Raw genomic sequence first — 19,164 nt, forward strand, 5'->3', positions numbered from 1 at the left:
CTTAGCATTATCCAGCTGTAGAGTTTTACAGCATCTTGGGGAGGTGCTGGAAAAGATACTTCCCCTAGTAACTTGGGAACAGCTAGGTTTGATATGAGTTTTTTCATTGTTACCAATAACTTCAATACAATATAGAAAAACACATGATTTGTATTGCATAATTTATAAGCATATATATTATATAAGCATATAAATAAAAATTTAGTCAGTATTTGTTTACAAATACTGTTCTGCAGTCACAAAAGGTGAATTGGAATCTTTTAGTATCTTTTAGTAGGCCCGTATAGCTTTTGCTAGAATTTGTTTGATTGCTTTTATTAATATTTTTGTATTTCTGACACACAGCATTTTGGGGAGTTTATTTCAGATTTATTTTTTATATTGCAGTTGTCCATTTTGTTTTATAAGCATTAAATGTTTACTTTTGAATTTCTGTCTATTTGAGAAATGGAGAATAGTCCTCATAATTCCAGGTTACTCTTTTTAAAAAGCTGTCACACTGCTTTCTTAGTGAAGTCTTCTGTTTTAAATTAGTTCAGTAATTTTTTCCTCTACATTTCCCTTTTTTGTGAACAGAGGGATGAGAGAAAACTATGTTGTACATAATTATTCTTATGAGTACACTTGGGCCTGTTCAGTAACTTTTGTGTTCAAGTCTCTAGTGTTCTGACTGCTCTTCTGAGTGATAACAACTAAGTTACAGACTGCATAGTCAGTGTTGGTTTTACTCTTAAATTAATCTCCAGTTGCTCATACTGGCTTTTTTGCCTCTTTATTTCCCAGTCACTTAACATATTTTCCAAAGTCCTGTAAGATTTAATTTTAAATACTTGGGTAGCTTTGATTAAACTGTTTTGTCTTCCCCAGTTTGGACTGATTGGCAAATCATGAATCTTGACAGAGTTTGGTGTGAGTTGCCACTGATTCTATAAAAATTAACTCCTAGTCCTTGTTTTCTCTTGTAGCTAGGATAGCCCCTTCTTGTCCCAAAGCAACTCACTGAATTCCTTTGAGTCTGTAAAAGAATCGAATCCAGGAACTTCTGCAAATGCAGTTAGTTTCACTGATATGACTTTCATTTACTTGTCACCAGAATGCTTTGACTATTAGGGAAGCCTGGAGGCATGATTTTGCTCTGTAAGGAGGATAGAGTTAAAAAACCCCAAAAAAACAAAACCCAAACGAATATAACACAAGACGACAAAACCCTCACAAACAACTCAAAATCAGCCAAAACCTACATGCTCATTTGATGCATTGTTTTAAGGACTTACTGGTTATAATGATAGGCGTGGTGAACTTTGGCATATTACTAATATACCCAAATAGGACATTGCTTTACAATGGATGGGAGGCTCTAAAATTGGTGCAGTACTAGTTGTTGATCGAAAACTAGACAGTATTTGGCAGCTAATGAAAATTAGCATTTCAGAGATTGAGTGGAGAAGGAAAAATTTCTTGATGGAAAAATCCTAAAATTAACCTTGTTACTCTTGTTCTCAACCGATAAACTAATGAAAAGATAGGACTAAATAAATACTAGCTTAATATCCTTTGATCCCTGCATTCTTGCAGTTGTGATAGTCTCAGTAGATACTCCTAACAGGGGAATGGTATTAAGCTGCAGGTGTTTGTGGGTTTTTTCCCTGTAATTTGTTTTTTTTTTTTTTTACTCTTTAGTTGCCAAATAGACTGGAAAAAAGGAAAGAATGTTACTTTGAAAACCATTAAGAAGAAGCAAAAACATAAGGGCCGCGGAACAGTCAGGACGGTTACAAAAACTGTTTCCAATGACTCTTTCTTCAACTTCTTCAGTCCTCCTGAAGGTAAGCTGAACACTAGTATACATGTATTTACTTTCGATGTAGAATGTATCTCACTCACTTGTTTCTTCTGGTTTTTTTTTCTACAGTTCCTGAAAGTGGAGATCTGGTAAGTTGGCTTATTTAAAAAATAATGATGGCGTGTTTATGGAATTTTAAAATTTGTTAAACAGCCTCAGCTTTAACTGCTTCTGTCTTTAACTGAGAATACTTATGACGACTAGTATGTATTTGACTTTTCTTTTTCAGGAGGAATGTTTGAGTTGGGTGGTAGAGTTTAGTTTAGTCAACTTTAATAGCTTATGCTTCCTGAAAGCTACCTTGTGGGTTGTTAACAGTTGTAGAAATGTAGTGATCTACGTTATTAGTCTTTGATCTAATGGGTGGTGTAAGTCTCTCTCTTCAGGTGTTCTTTGGATGATTTTATCTAATGGCTGAATGTAGCCAGTTTGTTTTATTCTGTTAAAAATTTATCAAGCTGTTAACTCTTGAAAGTAATAAAACAGAAAACTGCAAGAGCCTGCTTTTCTGTGTGCTCAGTATGGTAATAACCCATCGTTTTTGTAACGAGAAAAACTACCAAAAATACTTAACAGTAGGGAATATATTATGCAGTTTGAGTGAGAAATATGAAATTAAAGCTTCCAGAGGCATGCTGTTAGAACTCTAGTTGGCATGGACACCAAAAGCTGTATGTTCATAACATTTAGAAAAACAAAAAATAATTGCTCAGATGGGAGACAGCAGAACACTTAGTATGAAAACGAGAGGAGTGAAAGTCTCAGATTGGATCAGAGAGCATTTATAAGTGTCCAAGTGCTTCAGTAGTGGCTTTGTCTAATGAGAATCAAGGGGATGCACTGTAGGAATCAGAAGTAGGTTTTAAAATCTTTATTGTGATAGGCTCACCTGGCTATTGTTCACTTATTTAATAGTATTGTGCATATGAACTGAAAGTCTATGGGAGATACTAAATAATCTTTATACTTGGAATAAAAGAAACTCCAGAATGGTATATAATTAGGCTTTCTGAAGCAGCAGCTCCTCCCTGTATAATGTAGGTGGGCTGTTCAGAGTGTAAAACTTGGCTCCTCAGGTTCAGTTCTCTAAAGCAGCCCCTGGAACAAAAAAATCAGTAATGGGATCTGTGCCAATCTGACCACATAGTTTAGGAAATAATATTGTTTTATGCAGGATGATGATTCCGAGGCAATCCTTGCTGCAGACTTTGAAATAGGTCACTTCTTGCGTGAACGTATAGTGCCCCGGTCAGTACTGTACTTCACTGGAGAAGCTATTGAAGATGATGATGATGATGTAAGTATAATATTCATTCAGAGCACTAAAATCCTTGAAATAATGCTGTTTCATGCTTGGGTAATTTCTTATATTGGTATCTTTACAATGGGATGTTAGTTGCAGCAGAGCTTCCTAGATTGTTCAGGAAGAGCCCCATAAAAATAATTCTTCTTTGAAGTCGTGACTTCAGAGTTTTGTGGCAAAAGCAGTGGTAGAAGCTGATCATCTAGAGGATGTCATAGTAGCATTTTGTATTTAAGGCATTCCTAGAGAAGTGTACCCAATATTTTGTGGAACTGTAATGAGCTGCCAGAGAACAAATGAGACTTTTTCTAGCTGCTAAGCCTGTTCTTTGTGCTTACAGTGACATTGGGCTATGAAGTTTTCAAGTACTCTCTTACTTTTTAAAAAAAAAGCTAGATAAACACATTCAAAGCATGCCAAAATAATCAAAGCAAGTTCTGCAAAAGCTTAAGTGTTTTAAAAGAGCTAAGCTTGAAATTGTCAAAACATGAAGCCTCAGAACTTTATACAGGTGTAAAACATTTTTTCTGTGGCTGCCTCGGCTAAACAAGGACAGTTTGACTGTTAAGATGGCTTAGATATGTGCTGTCTTAAATGTTTAGAATCTAAACTGTTGGCCCTTGTTGCTAAGGCTTGGCTGGGGCTGTGGAGGAGGGAGGTACTGACAGGACGGGCTGCTTTGGGCTCCGCTGTCCCCTGCTGTCCCCCAGTGGTACCGCAGGGTAATCGGCTCCTCCCGGGCTGCACGGAACGGACACGGTCTGCTCTGCCAGAGCTCACCAGGGGGAGTTGAACATTGCTCGTGCTGATGCAAAAAGTGTTTTTAAATCTGACAGACACAGGAGCTTCTTGGTTCAAATTAAAAGAGACTAGATTTAGATTAGGTTGGATGAGACTCTGAGCAACCTGGTCTAGTGGAAGGTTTCCTTGCCCATGGTGGTTAGAGCTAGATGACCCTCAAAGCCCCGTCCACCCCAAACCATTGTATGATTCTCTTAAGATCACAATATGGAGTGGTCTCTGGCATCTACTTGAGCTATAGATGGCTGCATTTATGATATTATCAAAACTATTTATTTTCTTTTCTAGTATGATGAAGAAGGTGAAGAAGCAGATGATGAGGTAAGATGACAGATGCCCCTGATTCAAATAGTTGACATGTTGTAGTTTGTTATCTAGAATAAGTGTTCCTTTAGTTTTTGACTGCTGTGGACACTAAGAATTACCTCTGAAATAAGATAGAACATACTGTTTGGTGGATCTCAGATGAAGATAATTTAAAAAACCCAAAAAACAACACAAACAACCAGCAAGACAACAGCAACAAAAAAAAAAAAACCCAAACCAAGCTAAGGCAACCTTCAAGGTATCTTAAAAATTAAGCTGCCACTGATGTCAAAAGATGCACATTATGGAGGATAAAGTAATACAATATGTATAACATAAAGTGGTAATGGATGTATTTCTGAGTACAATTTAATCTTAATTTTCATGAAAATGGCTCCAGAAGCTGAATGTGGATAAGCTAGAGAAATATTAAGTGTTTTTTTTCAGGAGGGAGAAGAAGAAGCAGATGAAGAAAATGATCCTGATTATGAACCAAAAGTAAGGAATTAAAATGAATGTTTAAAGTTTGTGTATGCATAGAGACATTTAAAATTTTATGTATGTTGAATCTTGATTTTAGATTAAGTATTTAACCAATAGTTCCTATGGGTGAGCATGTTTGGTTTTGAGGCTGTTTCGGGCCTAATTCTGACAGAGTAGAATTGGTAGAGAAACTTTGTACAAGTTCTTTCTCCAGGAGTCATTTTGTAAAAGTAACTTTTGGCTTTGAGCATTGAGGTTAGTCAGGCTTGGTTTTCTATAAACTTGTCTTGCACCAATTTGCTGCCTAATAAACATTGCAAAATGGTTGTAAGGACATGGAGAGAATTGTGTCATCCAGCTTCAGTTTTTGGGGACTTGCTACAAGCTGGCTCTGACACAGGTTTTCCCAGCAGAATACAAAATACGCTCTTTCATGTTAGGTAAATGGCAAATCTTTCATTGTTTGAGGTAGCAGAAGTCAAGGTTCAGCAATGCATCTACAGCCAAGTCCTAAAATGTGAACAGCCAAGAGCCAACTGGAAGCTTTCTTATTCCATGAGAAGGGAAAAATCACTAATCAGGCTGGAAAAACAATTGTGAGCCACTCAATTCATAGCTTTTTGATAGCTGAGAGAAAGGTACCTCTGGACACCTGAAAGCATCTGATGTGGTAGGTGAAAGTTGCAGTCATGAAGTCTGTGAAGTGCTTCAAAATGCCTGCTGTTAAAAGGGCTTGTCATTTCAAATGGGTGTTTTTTCAGTAGGAATGGCTTGAGCTGCTATCAAAGTACTGTTGAGAAAATGACATTAATCTTAGCATTGTACATAGAAAGGCAGGGTACAAACTTGTGATCAAAATGTACAGCCGTCTTGGTGATGTTTGATCTGCTATAGTGTATTCAAATTGGTTCCTGTCAAGAAAGTTTTGAAATCCAAATGAAACAGCTGCAAGTTGGACTTATTTCCACCATTTCAGATTGCTTTTCTCAGTGAAACAGAACTGAGAAAGGGCTAGACTAGTCTCAGAGGGCTGCTCAAAGGCTAGAGATAGTAGTGGTGCTATAGTGGTATACCAGCTGATCTCAGGCTGTAAGCCAGCTGAATTTATTGAGGCACTGTGCTCCTAGAGTAGCTATCCAGACCAAGGAAGGTGGTGGAGTAAAACCTGCAACTGAACTCTGCCCCTCCCGAAAACTTTATTGAATTCCCATATTACTGTGACATATTAATGGCTGTTTCACGAACAGAAGAAGTTTTCCATGTTAGAATTTTTTAACTGGAATTTATTGCAAAAGATGCTTCCAGAGCATTAGGAATTGTGATTTGGCATTTCATTGCATTGCTGTACAGTGTCTTCTGGCAGAAGGCCATGCTCTTGTTACCACCCATAGGAAGTTTATTTTGTCTCAAACTGTGAAGAGGGCCTGCATGCTTCTTCTGAGCTTGGTTGTTTGTTACTGCACCTCACTCTTCTCCTTTTTCCAGTTACAGTGTCTTTTAGAGTACTTCACTACACTTAGTTCTGAAGAGGTTTTTATTCTGGACTGTATCCTGATGTGCCAACAAAGCCAAAATAAATGCAGTGTGGATATTGCTGCATCCAATGACAGTAGTGTTGCAAGTGGTAGACAATTAATGCAAGGGATAAGATGGAAGAACTTTGGAAGAATATTGCAGCTTGAGAAAGCATGCTTAGCAATATTGATAGTTCTTCTTAAATACTGTTTCTCTAAACTGTATTTCCTTTTTTTTCAACAGAAGGATCAAAACCCAGCAGAATGCAAGCAGCAGTGAAGCAGTGTGTCTGTGGCCTTGAGGATTACCTGCACTGTAATAGCCTAAACACAACTATTAGTTACTTACAGCCTTATGTTTTGTATCTTGGTAGAATTAAGTAACCAATTTGTTAAAAAAAGAAATTGAACACTTAAGAACCAGTTTAAAATGTAGGTTCAATCTACCTAGCATTTTAACAGTATAATTTTCTGCCAATATGTAGAATGCAGTAAATGCCCTAAAGCATGAATGTTAATTCATTGCTACATAGTTTGGTTCTTGTGAAGTCTTTGTCATGTAGCTATTAGACTGCAGCTGTGAAGATGATCAGAACTGTTAACTGAGACCAATATTTGTTTAGAGAAAACTCTCTCCTGAAGAACCAACCAAAGTATTTTTTCAGCCCAGTAGTCTGAACGGGTTTAAGTCTGCTTGCACTAGCTGTGCCTTCATTACTTTGTTATAGAAATGGCAGTGACTTGTACTAATGAAGATGATGATGCATTTTGAATTTGACTACTTGAGAGGACTAGTATAACTTGTTTAATTTCCTAATGAGACCACATTAAACATTCATAACTGTCAGCTTGTTTATGCTATGGGTTTTGTATTTTATGTGACATAGTGATCTACAAAAGAAACCTAGTCATCATATTAAGGTTATTGTTTACCACAGGGGTGTGAATAAAACCTAGTATTTTCAGAAGCTAGTCTTGTTTTATTACTTGTGTATCTGCATGTGTAAACTGGTAATGCATATCTTACATGCTGCAGTTCATGTTTTACTAGAAAAAAAAGCTGATAATTACTGAAAAGTAAATTATATAGCATTTGAAAAACAAACACAATAGTTTGGAAAGTTGGATCCATACTTTGCACTTGCAGTGTGATACTTGTGAATCTGAGCTCAATGTTTCAGTGATTGGTCCACACTGCCATTTTAGAGAAGACAAGTTCTTAGAAGTGGGGCTAGATCTGATAAAGGACTTCAGTGTTGCTGTGCCTGACCCTAAGGCATTGCCTATTAGTATGAAATCTGGAGTGAAGTGCCTTGGATTTTCAGTCTGTGTAGATGGAGCTAGGTGGTCTTGAGCAAAGCATGCCCTGCAGTCAAAGGGAGTGCTGGCAACACATGGCTGTATTCTAGTTTGTCCTCACTGTATCAAACATCTGTGAGGAAACCAACCCAAAGAAATTCTGCTTTCTTCACCCTATGTTCTGTTCACTGTGCTTGTGTTTGCACATTCTGGTTCGTACTTTGTCCATATTGGATATTTTTGTCAGTTGAAACACATGGCTTAGAAGATCTTTCTCATCTCATTTTTACCTTGCCTCTAGCCTAGCAGCAGAGGTGCTTGATGAGATGTGTATTTAAACATACTGAGCTGAAAGAGGCTGTGAACTGATGTATTCTGAGTTTTTCCAGTCTGTAGCATGCTAGTATAGTCCATGCTGTCTTGTCCTTCACACAACTAAATATGTATTCTAATCTTCTAAGCAAGTAGATAGCTTTTTCAGGGATGGAATAGTCCTTGTAGTGTTGGAAATTGATCTATTTCTGCAGTAGCTACTGGTTTTTTGTGCCACTTACACACTTAGCCATAAAGGTTTTAAAAGAGCAGGGCAAGGAGGAGGCAATGACCACGTGAGGATAGGGCTGATGGAAGAGTTTCTGTAGCATGTCTCTTCCCTGGAGGGTAAGTAATACAGAATGAAGCTTATCCCAAGTGCCCTTCTAAATCCTCAGCCCCCCTCAAGAAGATGTGGGTTTAGTGTCCTCTGACTAAAACGTTTTAGCTTTGTTACTGATTTTTCTTTTTTAATTCCTTGAAGGCCTAAATACCACATTGCTTCGTGTCAGAATCCCTGTCAGGCTTCTCCTCTCCAGGTATCTGTGGATTTGGGAGGAGCTCATTATTTATAGCTGTATGTAAAGCAGGACCATTGAAGCTGTGATCTTAGGTGTTTTTTAGGTAACACAGATCATAGCATAGAAAAAGCAGTTATGAAAGGTTAACAAATACTCTCAGTGGCTATGTGTTAAAGTAGATATGGTTGTGTTTTTTGTGGTATCAGAATATGCTTATGCTTATCCTTTATCCCTTACCCTGCCAGGTGTTTGGGTTTCACATGGTCTCTTCTCTAAACATCTCCCAAGATTAGGTTTAAACTTGAGGACATGTAGAGACCAAACTGTGATAGTATGTTCTGAGCTTGAGAAGTCATTGAGATGGGGCTTTGGAGTTCATACATCTGGATATGTGAAGTCTCTGAAGTCCTTACTTAGATCTAGCCCATTTTTGCTAACAGCATCTGGTAACTGTATTTTTAAAAGAAAATGAACTGTTAAAAGTTGTAAGTTTCAAAATTCACTACTTAACAAATTTGGCTTGCTTTTTGATTACTTTCTCATTTAACACCTTCATAACATACAATGGGATACAATATTTGAAAAGGGGAGTTGTTAGATGCACACCTGCAGCCTGCAAGATCCAGGGTCATGAATACATCGTATTGACAGATTTTGGTAAGCTTCTCTCCAGATTGACATGCTAGTTCTAAATCAGCAGTTCTTGTGCTCTCCAGACTGCAGCAAAAAGAAGAATATAAATGAGGTGCCAGTTCTTATGGCATTGGTTAAATTAAAACTGTTCTGGTGCTTACTGTAGTTTTGTTATTAATGACACTCTTGTTTAGCAGTTCTGAAAGGCAGTATGTAGCAGGAACATTAAACTTTCAACATTGATTGGAGTGTTGTGACTCATTCTTTTCACTTTTCATTTATACCAGGTGTAGAGAATCTCCTCCTTTAATATTTGAGGAGGGTAAGTTACCTTGTTAACAGGGTCTGGCTGGGAAAATGTGTCACTGAAATAGAAACTGCTGCCTTTAGCAGCAGTTGCAGAAATGCACCATAATTTAACAGCTGTGTAAATAGTGTCTTGTGTCCAGTTTTGTTTGCTGCATTGAAGGGAGAATTATTTTGGGGGGAAAAGTGGGAGGTGGCTGAGGAAAGAGGAGAGAATTAAGCGAGACTTTGAATGACAGGGAAGGGGTTTCAGGGCTTATGCTTGATGGAGAGGGAGGCTTCTTTGCAATTCTTTCATAATTGCTTTTAGCAATCTAGATTAGATTAGAACTGAAGAGTTTTCCTGTTTGATACAACTTTGTTCATGTTAAAAAAACAGCATCCTCAAAGGAGCCCAGATTTAAGCTTAGCATTCCAAAGTTTTACTTTTTGGAGTTAGAAGTGTTAAAAGTTTACTTTTTGGTGCAGTTAGAAGTGTTACCTTGGATTATTTGAACACTGGGCATAGCAACACTGCTTACCAGTGTCTCCTAGCTTCATAAGCTTAGATGCTCTTCTGGGCTATTGAAATTGATTTTCCTGAAACTAATAGCTGATACTGTAATTCTGACATGTTTTGCTTTTTAAGTGGAAAAAGCAGAATGTAGAAAAGTGGAGAGAATTAATGTGTTCACCTTCAAGCTGGTACTCAAAACTTTCGCTGTGTTTCAAGGCCCATTGTTGTCAACCTGATTTGAAAATTGATAGGAAACTTATATGCAGATGAATGATTGACCTTTCTGCTAAAGGTTTCCTATTTCCAAAGGTGTCTACGCAGCAGTTGTTTACCAAATGCTGCCTTTTGGGCAGAAGATTGTGCTGTGACACTCTCAGCAGCTTAAGGAAGCAAAATACTACACCCTTCAGTACAAAATGGACAGCCAGATAATGAAAGCATGAACAGCCTTGATGGTCTGCTAGGCTGGGTCCAGAGCCACATGGATGTTGGAGTAGGTAGACTCAGCTCTACAGTGCTTTCTCCTTTTTTCTGTACAGATTTGTTCTACTCTAATCCAAGACTTTTACAGGTCAGAGAAGTTGTTGCAGTCACATCTCCATTTTCATTTCTTAATAGCTGCTCAGTAACCTGTTTGAGGTTCCCCACAAGATGTCAAGAGGATGTTGAGATAATTGACTTTTAATTGGTAATGCTTGCCTAAATTGAGCATAAATTATCTACTGAAAATATTAAAGTCTTACTTCTATACAATAACAAGAGGAGGTAGAAGTTTGTCCACGTGGCATTTGTCTCATTGCTCTTAAAATCCCCTTGTCAGACCTTTGCTCAGGCCTGGTAGTGTTCCACGTGTGCTCTGCATCTCAGCTTTTGTAGGAAAATCAGAGTGAGTAAAGCAGACAAGACAGGGTACACCAGGTACAGATAAGCTGTTTATTCCATATTTTTCTGTGCCTGTGTACCCCAGGGACAGGCACACAAGGTTTGAGAGGCTATGGCAGAAGGGCTCTTGTGTTCTCAGGTGTCTGACTAAAGCCTGTGAATTGTCAACACAAGTTGGCTCTGCAGCTGCAGGAGGGGCTTGAGTCCTGAACTTTCTCTTATGAGCTTTGCTTCTGTGTGCTCAAGTGTTGGCAAGTAATTGCTCAAATTTACATTTGCCCTGTAGTGGAGAAACTGTTCTGAACTCAAAGGTGTTTTACTGCAGTGGTCAAATCTGAGAACCTTAAAAGCTCCTTTACAGCCTAGTTTTTCTCTACGATATGTGAGCTTAAGTTGGAATATTTTTGGAAAACCACTGCCTTGGAAGTGCAAAGGACTTTGAAAAAGCCAGGCTGGAGAAGCTGCTATGCCAATAGCTGGTGAATTGCCTACAGTTTATTTGGTACTGCCAGGGGTTTTAGGGAATGCTAAGGCCTGGCGCAGTGTGGTTGGTAGTTATGGTAAATGTTTCACTACTGTTTGATTTACTGAGGGGTATATACAGGTATCTGTGAGATGGAGTTGCTGACAATAAAAATCTGCACCCAAGGTCACATTTTCAGACTGTAGTGTTTCGGGTTTGACAGTAGGAGGCATCTTCACATCAGCTATTTCTGGAATGGCTGCAGAACCTGCCTAGTATTTACTTCAATACTAGGTAGCAGATGTGAAGCATTTTATATAAATGCGGTGGTTTAAATATGTATTTCCAGAAAAGTAAAGTAAAATCTCAGTGTGATACTGTAGTGTGCCTAACTGTTAAATGTGGTTTGTCAAAATAGTAATTTAAGAAACATTTGCCGAAGTTCAGTTTTGACTTGCATCTAGGAAAACGAAGTTTGTTATCCTTTACTGGCAAATTGTGCACGATATTTTGTTCTTTTATCATGGAACTATCAGTATTTCATCTTGCACTAGTCTTGTAACTTTTGACTGATCTGGATTTTTTGGTCAAACATAGTGTGTTTTAAATGGCTGTTAATATTTGTTGGCTTATAGAGTACAAATTTAAATGGATGTTTTGCGTGTTTGCTTCTGACCACATGCTTAGGTGAATTTCACCAGGAATAAAGAGTGCTGTGAGTCTGTATATTAGAGTATGTCCATCAGTGTTTGGAGTTGGGTTCAAAATCTGACATTCAATGCTTTGTCATGGAAAGGCAAAGTAGAATGAATTTAGTCTCTTTCTCCTGTATGTTTGATGAAAATATTTGGCCTTCCACACTAGTCTCCATTTTTTCATATGATTAATTGCAGTTTACTGTCAGTACTGAGAACAAGAGAAAAAACTCACCTTAAATTATACAGATACGGGTTGTGTGTAAATGTCCTTAAGTGTTACAGTGCAGTGTTGTGGGGTGGGGAGAGAGTTTTTGAGTGCTGTTACAGTGTAACATGGCACTCTCAAATCAAATGTGAGTTTCCTCACTACTGGTTAGTGCATTTACCTGGAATCAAATGGCTGTTTGCTTACAGCAGTGGAGCAGCAACCAAAACTGAACAGGTGAATTGTTAGAAATTGGTCTTCTGTAGGTTTAGCCTAGTGTCCTATGACTTACATAAACTCAGTATTTTATTAAGTTGGTTTATATAGGTGAATCCATTTTAACCAGTTTGCTTCGGTAGGAGAGTTTCAAAATTGTGTGTTACATGAGCAGAGACCTCATCAGGAGCAAAGAAATCAGTGCAAAACACAAGTGAAAAGGCAGGAATTCTCTTATGCTGCTCAAGCTGTTTTTGAGACACCTTATATTTGCACAATCAGCTGGAGACACAGATATTTGTGCAAGGAATTTAGGTTCAAATGGCAGTGAACTGCTGGTGGAGGCAATTGGTGAATGGTATTCAGATCTTTTGAAAATTAGCATGTGTCTCTGTTAAAATAGGCATAAAATGGTTGTGAGAATGAACTGTATCTTACAGTCTACCCATCCAGCTCTGAGGAGAAGGGACTATTCTTTATATAAATGGATGGTTTAGGATATTGATTTCCTTTTCCACCTAATTTATGGCTAGTCAAGTTGCCTTTGTTACTGAGTGTTTTCTACTTACCTCGAAAAGGGTAAACCAGCTAAATTTTAATTCCTTTTATTGCCTTAAATTGTTTACCCCTCAGCAATTTATCAAAATTACCTTTGAACTTCAAGAGGAAAAGATTATAAGAGGAAATCCTTTTTAAAATGTTATCAGAGATAAACTCCATTGACGCTATCATCATTCTTTATTTTTTTTCTCTAATCTGTTAGAACACAGCACATGCTGCTGCATGATCTGCTTCCTAGCTGCCAAGATTGATGTGAGGAGAGTTTTTTTATGGCCATGATAGATGTATGTTTAAAAACAGTGCTCTCAGACATAGTATGAAACTTCTAGCATTCAGTTTACATTGGCCTTGTCAGCCAAATTAAGCTATGTGGGATTTTGATTTACATCTAATACATCAGAGGATTAAGAATGAAATAGTTTCATATTAACCTTAGGTCACTTTACTTTTCTACTCATTTATTCAAAAGCTAACCTCGGGGGATAATCCAAAAAAAGCAGAGTGATAAAAATGCTCCTAGCTGCTTGCCAGTTTGATTTTGTTTGGTTGGTTTATTTTTTCCCCAAGTCTGCTTTTGCAATTTCCATGTACTGAGGTCCTGCTGTTTCCTTAGGGCAGTGCTACAGATGTCTTTCTTTAGACATTATTCAAACTGCTGCAGAAAGTAAAGATTTATTTTATATATACAGTTGAAGCTGCTTTTCCCCAGGCCAGGGTAGGAATCAAGCTCTTGTACCGGTTCTTTCAGGCTTTCTTTTGTTTAATGGGGCCATGATCGCTTAAATATCAGGGTTCCGCTGGAAACTGGCACTCTTTTACTGGGCTTGAATCGAAAGCATGCAGAAGCGGGCCCTTTACTGCTCTTGCCCAAGGAGGCAGGATGAGGAACTGCATTTCAACTAAATAGTGCGGGAACACCCCGAGGAAGGCAAAGGAGCACTTTCGGGCATTTGCCGTGTCCTGGTACTGTCCGTGTATCATTCTAGCGCTGGTTAGCTAGGGCGGGGAGCCCCTTCCCTCCGCAGCCGTGCTGTGCCGTAGCCTGGGGCGCGGGGCGGGGAGCCGGGCCGGGCTCGCAGCCGCGGGGAGCGCAGCCCCCGCCCCGCCCGGCGGGCGGCCCCGCCGCGCCTCCGGCTCCGCTGCTCTCACCGCGCTGGGCTTCCCCGCGGCCGGCGGGCGGGAGGAGCCGCTGTTTCCGCTGGGTGTCACTCTGGGGTGGGAGAGGCGCATTCAAAAGCGGGAGGGGAGGGAAAAGCCCGCCGACAACCCCGGCCGCCCGCACCGGCAGCGCCCGCCGCTCGCCACGCCGCAGCACGGGCGGCAGCCGCTCCGCTTCCTGCGGGCCGGGGCGCTCCCGGCCCTCCGCATCGGAGCCGGCGCCCGGCGGAGAGTGCTCGGCTGGTGCCGCCTGCGCCCCGAGCCCAGCCCCTGCGGGCGGAGGCCGTCTAACCCTTCCAAAAGGATGCTGGAGAGCGGCTGTAAGGCGGTGAAGGAGGGCATGCTGGAGAAGAGGAGCGACGGGCTGCTGCAGCTCTGGAAGAAGAAGCGCTGTATCCTCACCGAGGAGGGGCTGCTCCTCATCCCTCCCAAGCACCCCCCGCCGCCGCAGCAGCAGCAGCAGCCGGCGCCGCCGGCCGAGCCGGCGGCCAAGATCAAGGAGCTTCACTTCTCCAACATGAAGACGGTGGACTGCGTGGAGCGGAAGGGCAAGTACGTGTACTTCACGGTGGTGATGGCCGAGGGGAAGGAGATCGACTTTCGGTGCGCACAGGAGCAGGGCTGGAACGCGGCGATCACGCTGCAGATGGTGCAGTACAAGAACCGCCAGGCCATCCTGGCCGTGCGCTCCACCCGGCAGAAGCAGCAGCACCTGGCAGCGCCCCACGGGTCGCGGCTCCGCGGCGCCTCCAACTCCGCCTAGCGCAGGTACGGACCCGGCTCCGCGCCCGCCGCTCCGGCACCGCGGGGCTGCCCGCCCCGGCCGCCGCCTCTTCGCCTGACGGGTGCCCTGTGTGCTCTCTGTCTCACTGCAGGTCACGGTCACGGAGCGCTTCCGAGAAGAGGGACAGAGCGCGTTCGTGGCGGACCTGCTCCAGGGGCTCAGAAACTGGGCAAACGCCGGAGGTGCGGGCAGACCGGAGAGAAGCGGCTCAAGAGCCCGAACCTCAGCCAGCTGCTGCTGCTGCTTTGCCGCCCTCGGTGCCGAGAAGCATTTCAAATCCATTGTTTATGAACCTTGGAAAGGATCCTTTGGTGCGATGGGACTTCTAGGAGACATGATGTACTGTAACTTTATTTTAATGTATTTTATTTTATTTATTAGCGTTGTTTTCTTTTGGTTTTGTTTTCCTTTATTTTTTTTAAGGCTTATTTGCAAGACATTTCTGAATGTAGGCCGTATCAAAAAAGTAAAGGAAAAAAACAATATGCATGTTAGCTCCCTGAAAGAATGGAGAAGTTCTGGGTACTTTGTGTGCAATTTGACAAAAAAGTTATTAATTTTTTACCCAAAATACACCATATTCCACCAGCATGGAAAATATGATGTGTGTTTCAAAATTTGGCTGAAACCTGTACTGCATATGAAACCTATTTTCTCTAATGAGAACAATTATAGGCTGGGGCTTAATTGATTTTTTTTTTTTAAATATTAAACGTGGTGGAAGATGATAAAAAGTTATTCATGCTTGGCTATTCAAAAAAGCGATGTCGCTTGTCATTCTGGGATTGAAACCAACCTGTTTAGTGTATGAGCGGAAGGAATCTGACCAACTTCTTTTGTGCTACAGGAATCTGAGTTGGACTCCAGCTATCTGTGTGGTGTGCTTGCTCCTAGGCTGGTGGGCCAGGGCTGGGAAGTGTTCATGAACGTTTCTTAGCTTCCAAGTTCAGGGCTCCCTCTGCACGCTCAGTTTTCAAGTGATCTGGACTCTCAACCTGTGTTGCATTTTCATGGCGGTTTTTTAATGTCTTGCATTAAAGCAGTCTGTAGTTTAAAATTTTATGTATGTTTTAGCGTGCAAATGGTTTATTTTGGTCACAGTTTTTATAAGCTGAAAGTTGCTCTCTAGCTGAGATGAACTAGATTAATTTTGGTGTTTAGCACTGTCAGATGTTGAGAGAGGCGTGCCATCTTGCCTCTAAAAACGTTGATGAAGCCATGAAGTTGGAAAACAAAGGGCTAATTGCACAGCTGGTGTGTGTTTCTCTGCCTCTTAGAAGTCAGTGGGAGTTGGGCTGCCGATGCTGGCGGGAGCGGGTCGGAGCTCCTTGCCCGGTGCAGAGGAGGCAGTCGGGCATGGGCAGTGAGCTTTCTAGGACAGGGCCCTTCTGGCAGTGGCTGCTTCACCTTGGGTGCTGCTACCGCCCAGGTTCTCGGGTTTAAATGAAAGGGGGAAGCTGCAAGTGGGACAGAGCAGTGTGGCCCATTATCTCTGGTCCAAGGTAAAATGTCAAAGCCGTGGAGATATTTATTTTAGCTAGTGTGGTGAGGAAAATGGCTTTTAGCCCCTTTACAATTTACATTAATATAAACAAAATCTTTTAAAGCTACACATCCAAGGCTTTTTGTGTAAATGAGGTGTAATTTGACAGCAAAAGCCTTACATTCTCGGTGCAAGCTTATTTCTGTAAGTGTTTAAAGCAGAAAGCTGAAGTGATACTCAAAGGGAGATTTTAGAATTCACTACAGTGTCCGTCGGTCCCTTCCTCTGCACTCTAAGATCAAGTTCAGTCCTGTAAGGAGTAAATTGAGGTCTGTGTTAGCTCTCATCTTTTGTTCCTTCCCCCAGGTGTCAGAGTCACAGATCTAGACAAGGAAAGCATGGTATGGTGCAGATCAAAGCCCCAACAATGCTCTGTAGTTACTCCTGAGCGCTTCTTTTTGACCTGGCCCTCGCCAGGGCTGCGTGGTGAACTTGGGGTGGTGGATTACAGCTGTCCTAACTAACAAAGTCACTGTTTGGCCATTAATTGAAATCTGAAGGTGCCCCGCATCTTCTAGGATTAGGTTCGCTGGCTTGGCAATCATAACACTGAATTTCCACTTTTCTGTACATCTGCCATGATCATTCTGCTAATGCTTGGACGTTAGAGCTGCAAGGGGATTCTCTAATGAGCTAGTCAAAGACTCACAAAATAGACTGTAATTTGGCTCCCCTCTTTAGAGTGATTAACTACAGTTTACTGAGAAACTAATCCACCTTTCCAGGTATACAGATGTAATGCTGATCTCGCTACTAAAATACATTTTAGCCTACTGAAGGATAAATGTAACTGATGAGAATTAATTCCTATTTGATCAGAGACACATGTATTTCTCTGAGAGGCAGTTATTCTTGTCCTCGGTGGATGCAAGCTCTATATGCCACAAAAGTCTGTGGATGTAGTCTAAAGCTGAAATTTTACTGTTCTTCTGGAAGTACTTGTACTTTGAAAGCTAAAGATTATCATTTTAGTGAGAAAATTAATATGAAGGTATGAGGAAACTACGTTCATTTCAAATTTGCTAATTTTCACTGGTTCAAGGTCAATACCCCACTTTTATGTTTCTTGTTTTAAGTTGGTCTAAAAAACCTTTTGCTCCGATGTAGTTCAACAAACTTTTGTTGCTTGTCATTACCTGCTGTGTTACCTGTTTAGAAATTTTGGTGTCAGCCAGTCTCCTAGTGTGAGAGGTGGTCACATCACAAAATCTACCTTGAATACCTCCAGCCTGAGTGGGTGGGATGGGTGTAAGGATCAAACTTTTCCCTCGTGTCTCCAAACTGTCTCCTGGAAACTGAATGGGAACAAATTGGCTGGGGTCCCCTGGGGACAGTTGGACCATGTGGCTCATGCCCTGTCAGTATAAATAAGGCTAAATTGTCTGATGGGGACAGTCTGACAACTTTCTCACGCTCAGAATTCCATGGTGTGTGGGTTTTTTGTTTGTTTTGTTGTTTTTGGTTTTTTTTTGGTTTTGTTTTGTTTTGTTGTTTTGTTTCAGTTTACTTTTTTTTTCCTTGACTGATAGTAATTTTAGACCAAGAAATTGTTTGATGTTATAAGAGGTACTTCTGGGGTTTTTTTCATCTTGCCCCTCTATTACTACATAGTCTTCATTTGAACATCTGGATTTAATATTGTCTGTTACTGCATTGTAAGCAATGGCTATGAAAACAGGTTCAGCACATCATGCTCCATCTTATTGCAGCTTTGCAGATAAATAAATTAAGTTGTCCTTCCTCTTCCAAAAAAAAAAAACCCTGAAAAGAAATCTGATAGCACATGACTGAAGTAAATTCATTACAGAATAAACAAAAATGCTGATAAAACACACACAGGCAAATGCTTGATATAGATAGCGAAAGTGGGGACAGTATTCATAAAAAGGTTAAAATTACTTGTTGCAATTAAAAAAAAAGTAATCAAGGGGCAGATTTAGTAAGAAAATCCAAGCTGTGGTGACCAAGACAATTTAGGAACTGGGGGAAAAAGGAAGATCAAGTGGATGCTGTTTTGTGACATCCTGAATTAATTCCTCTTTTTTAAGGTTCATGATATTCAGATGCCAGCTTCTGAATTATAGCTGCAGTGATGTATGAAATGTTTTCTTGCATATCCTCTTGTGAGCAGAAATACCAGTGTCGTCAAAAAAAATTTGTGTGTAAATATGACTCATAAATGATTTCTGAGAGATGTGATTTATTTTTCATATTTTTCAAGATACATTCCATTTCAAATAAAGAGGTATCTATTGAAAGAGGTCTCAATATGTTGGAAGAATGGTTGTTTGGTGGGCTATTTGTGATGATTAAAGCCTGGTCTAAGCTTTTCCAATGTATTAAGCTCAATCTAAGAGCTGAAGAGGAACACTTTGAACCTGGGTAGGTACTCTCTGAAGACCCACTCAGATGCTCCAATTAATCTTTATATATATAGCACCATTATGAGATTCAGAGTCCTCAGTTTTGCTTCTTGCAGTGTGTGATGTGTGAGCACCCACACCAAGTGTAGCTGATTTCTGTAACACTCAGTGTCACAAATCATGTACAGCAGGTCTTTGGGGCACAGAATTCAGGCTCATCACTGTTACCTGTAAATGCCTTGCTCTGCGTGACATTAGGAGGCATTAAATGAGCCTTGTTTCTCTTTTTCATAGATCTTAAACACTATGATTGAATTTCAAGTAACCTGAAATTAATCCAGGAAAAAACCACTTCCACCATCTGGCATAAAATGCGACCTGTTCTTTTCTAGCTTCATGGGAAAAGAAATTAGGTGTAACAAGAAAAATGTGCTGCTTTGGGCTCTCTGTAGTGCTGCAGCTGCTCAGATGTCT

At 40.5% G+C, this 19,164-nt stretch overlaps 2 protein-coding genes across 3 annotated transcripts in view; both read left to right on the forward strand.

Annotated features, from left to right (window-relative positions):
- NAP1L1 (nucleosome assembly protein 1 like 1) overlaps positions 1-9,258 on the forward strand; it is a 28,679-nt gene extending 19,421 nt beyond the window's left edge. Inside the window, exons 10-15 of one of the 2 annotated variants that reach the window (XM_071423392.1) lie at positions 1,681-1,826; positions 1,913-1,932; positions 3,018-3,140; positions 4,236-4,268; positions 4,701-4,751; positions 6,495-9,258. In XM_071423392.1, coding sequence (XP_071279493.1) covers positions 1,681-1,826; positions 1,913-1,932; positions 3,018-3,140; positions 4,236-4,268; positions 4,701-4,751; positions 6,495-6,530 — 409 coding nt within the window. In that variant the 3' untranslated portion in view covers positions 6,531-9,258. The remainder of the gene's footprint in view (positions 1-1,680; positions 1,827-1,912; positions 1,933-3,017; positions 3,141-4,235; positions 4,269-4,700; positions 4,752-6,494) is intronic. The other variant, XM_071423391.1, reaches the window with a different exon arrangement.
- A 4,905-nt stretch (positions 9,259-14,163) lies between these two features.
- PHLDA1 (pleckstrin homology like domain family A member 1) lies at positions 14,164-18,595 on the forward strand. The gene is made up of 2 exons (XM_071423393.1): positions 14,164-14,768; positions 14,876-18,595. Exon 1 carries the CDS (start codon positions 14,305-14,307, stop codon positions 14,761-14,763), a length of 459 nt encoding a protein of 152 aa, XP_071279494.1. The 5' UTR covers positions 14,164-14,304; the 3' UTR covers positions 14,764-14,768; positions 14,876-18,595.
- The last annotated feature ends 569 nt before the right edge of the window (positions 18,596-19,164 follow it).

The sequence above is a fragment of the Agelaius tricolor genome, unplaced genomic scaffold (assembly GCF_023055355.1).
Source record: "Agelaius tricolor isolate 1412-34295 unplaced genomic scaffold, bAgeTri1.0.p SCAF_3, whole genome shotgun sequence".
Classification (NCBI taxonomy): Eukaryota; Metazoa; Chordata; class Aves; order Passeriformes; family Icteridae; genus Agelaius; species Agelaius tricolor.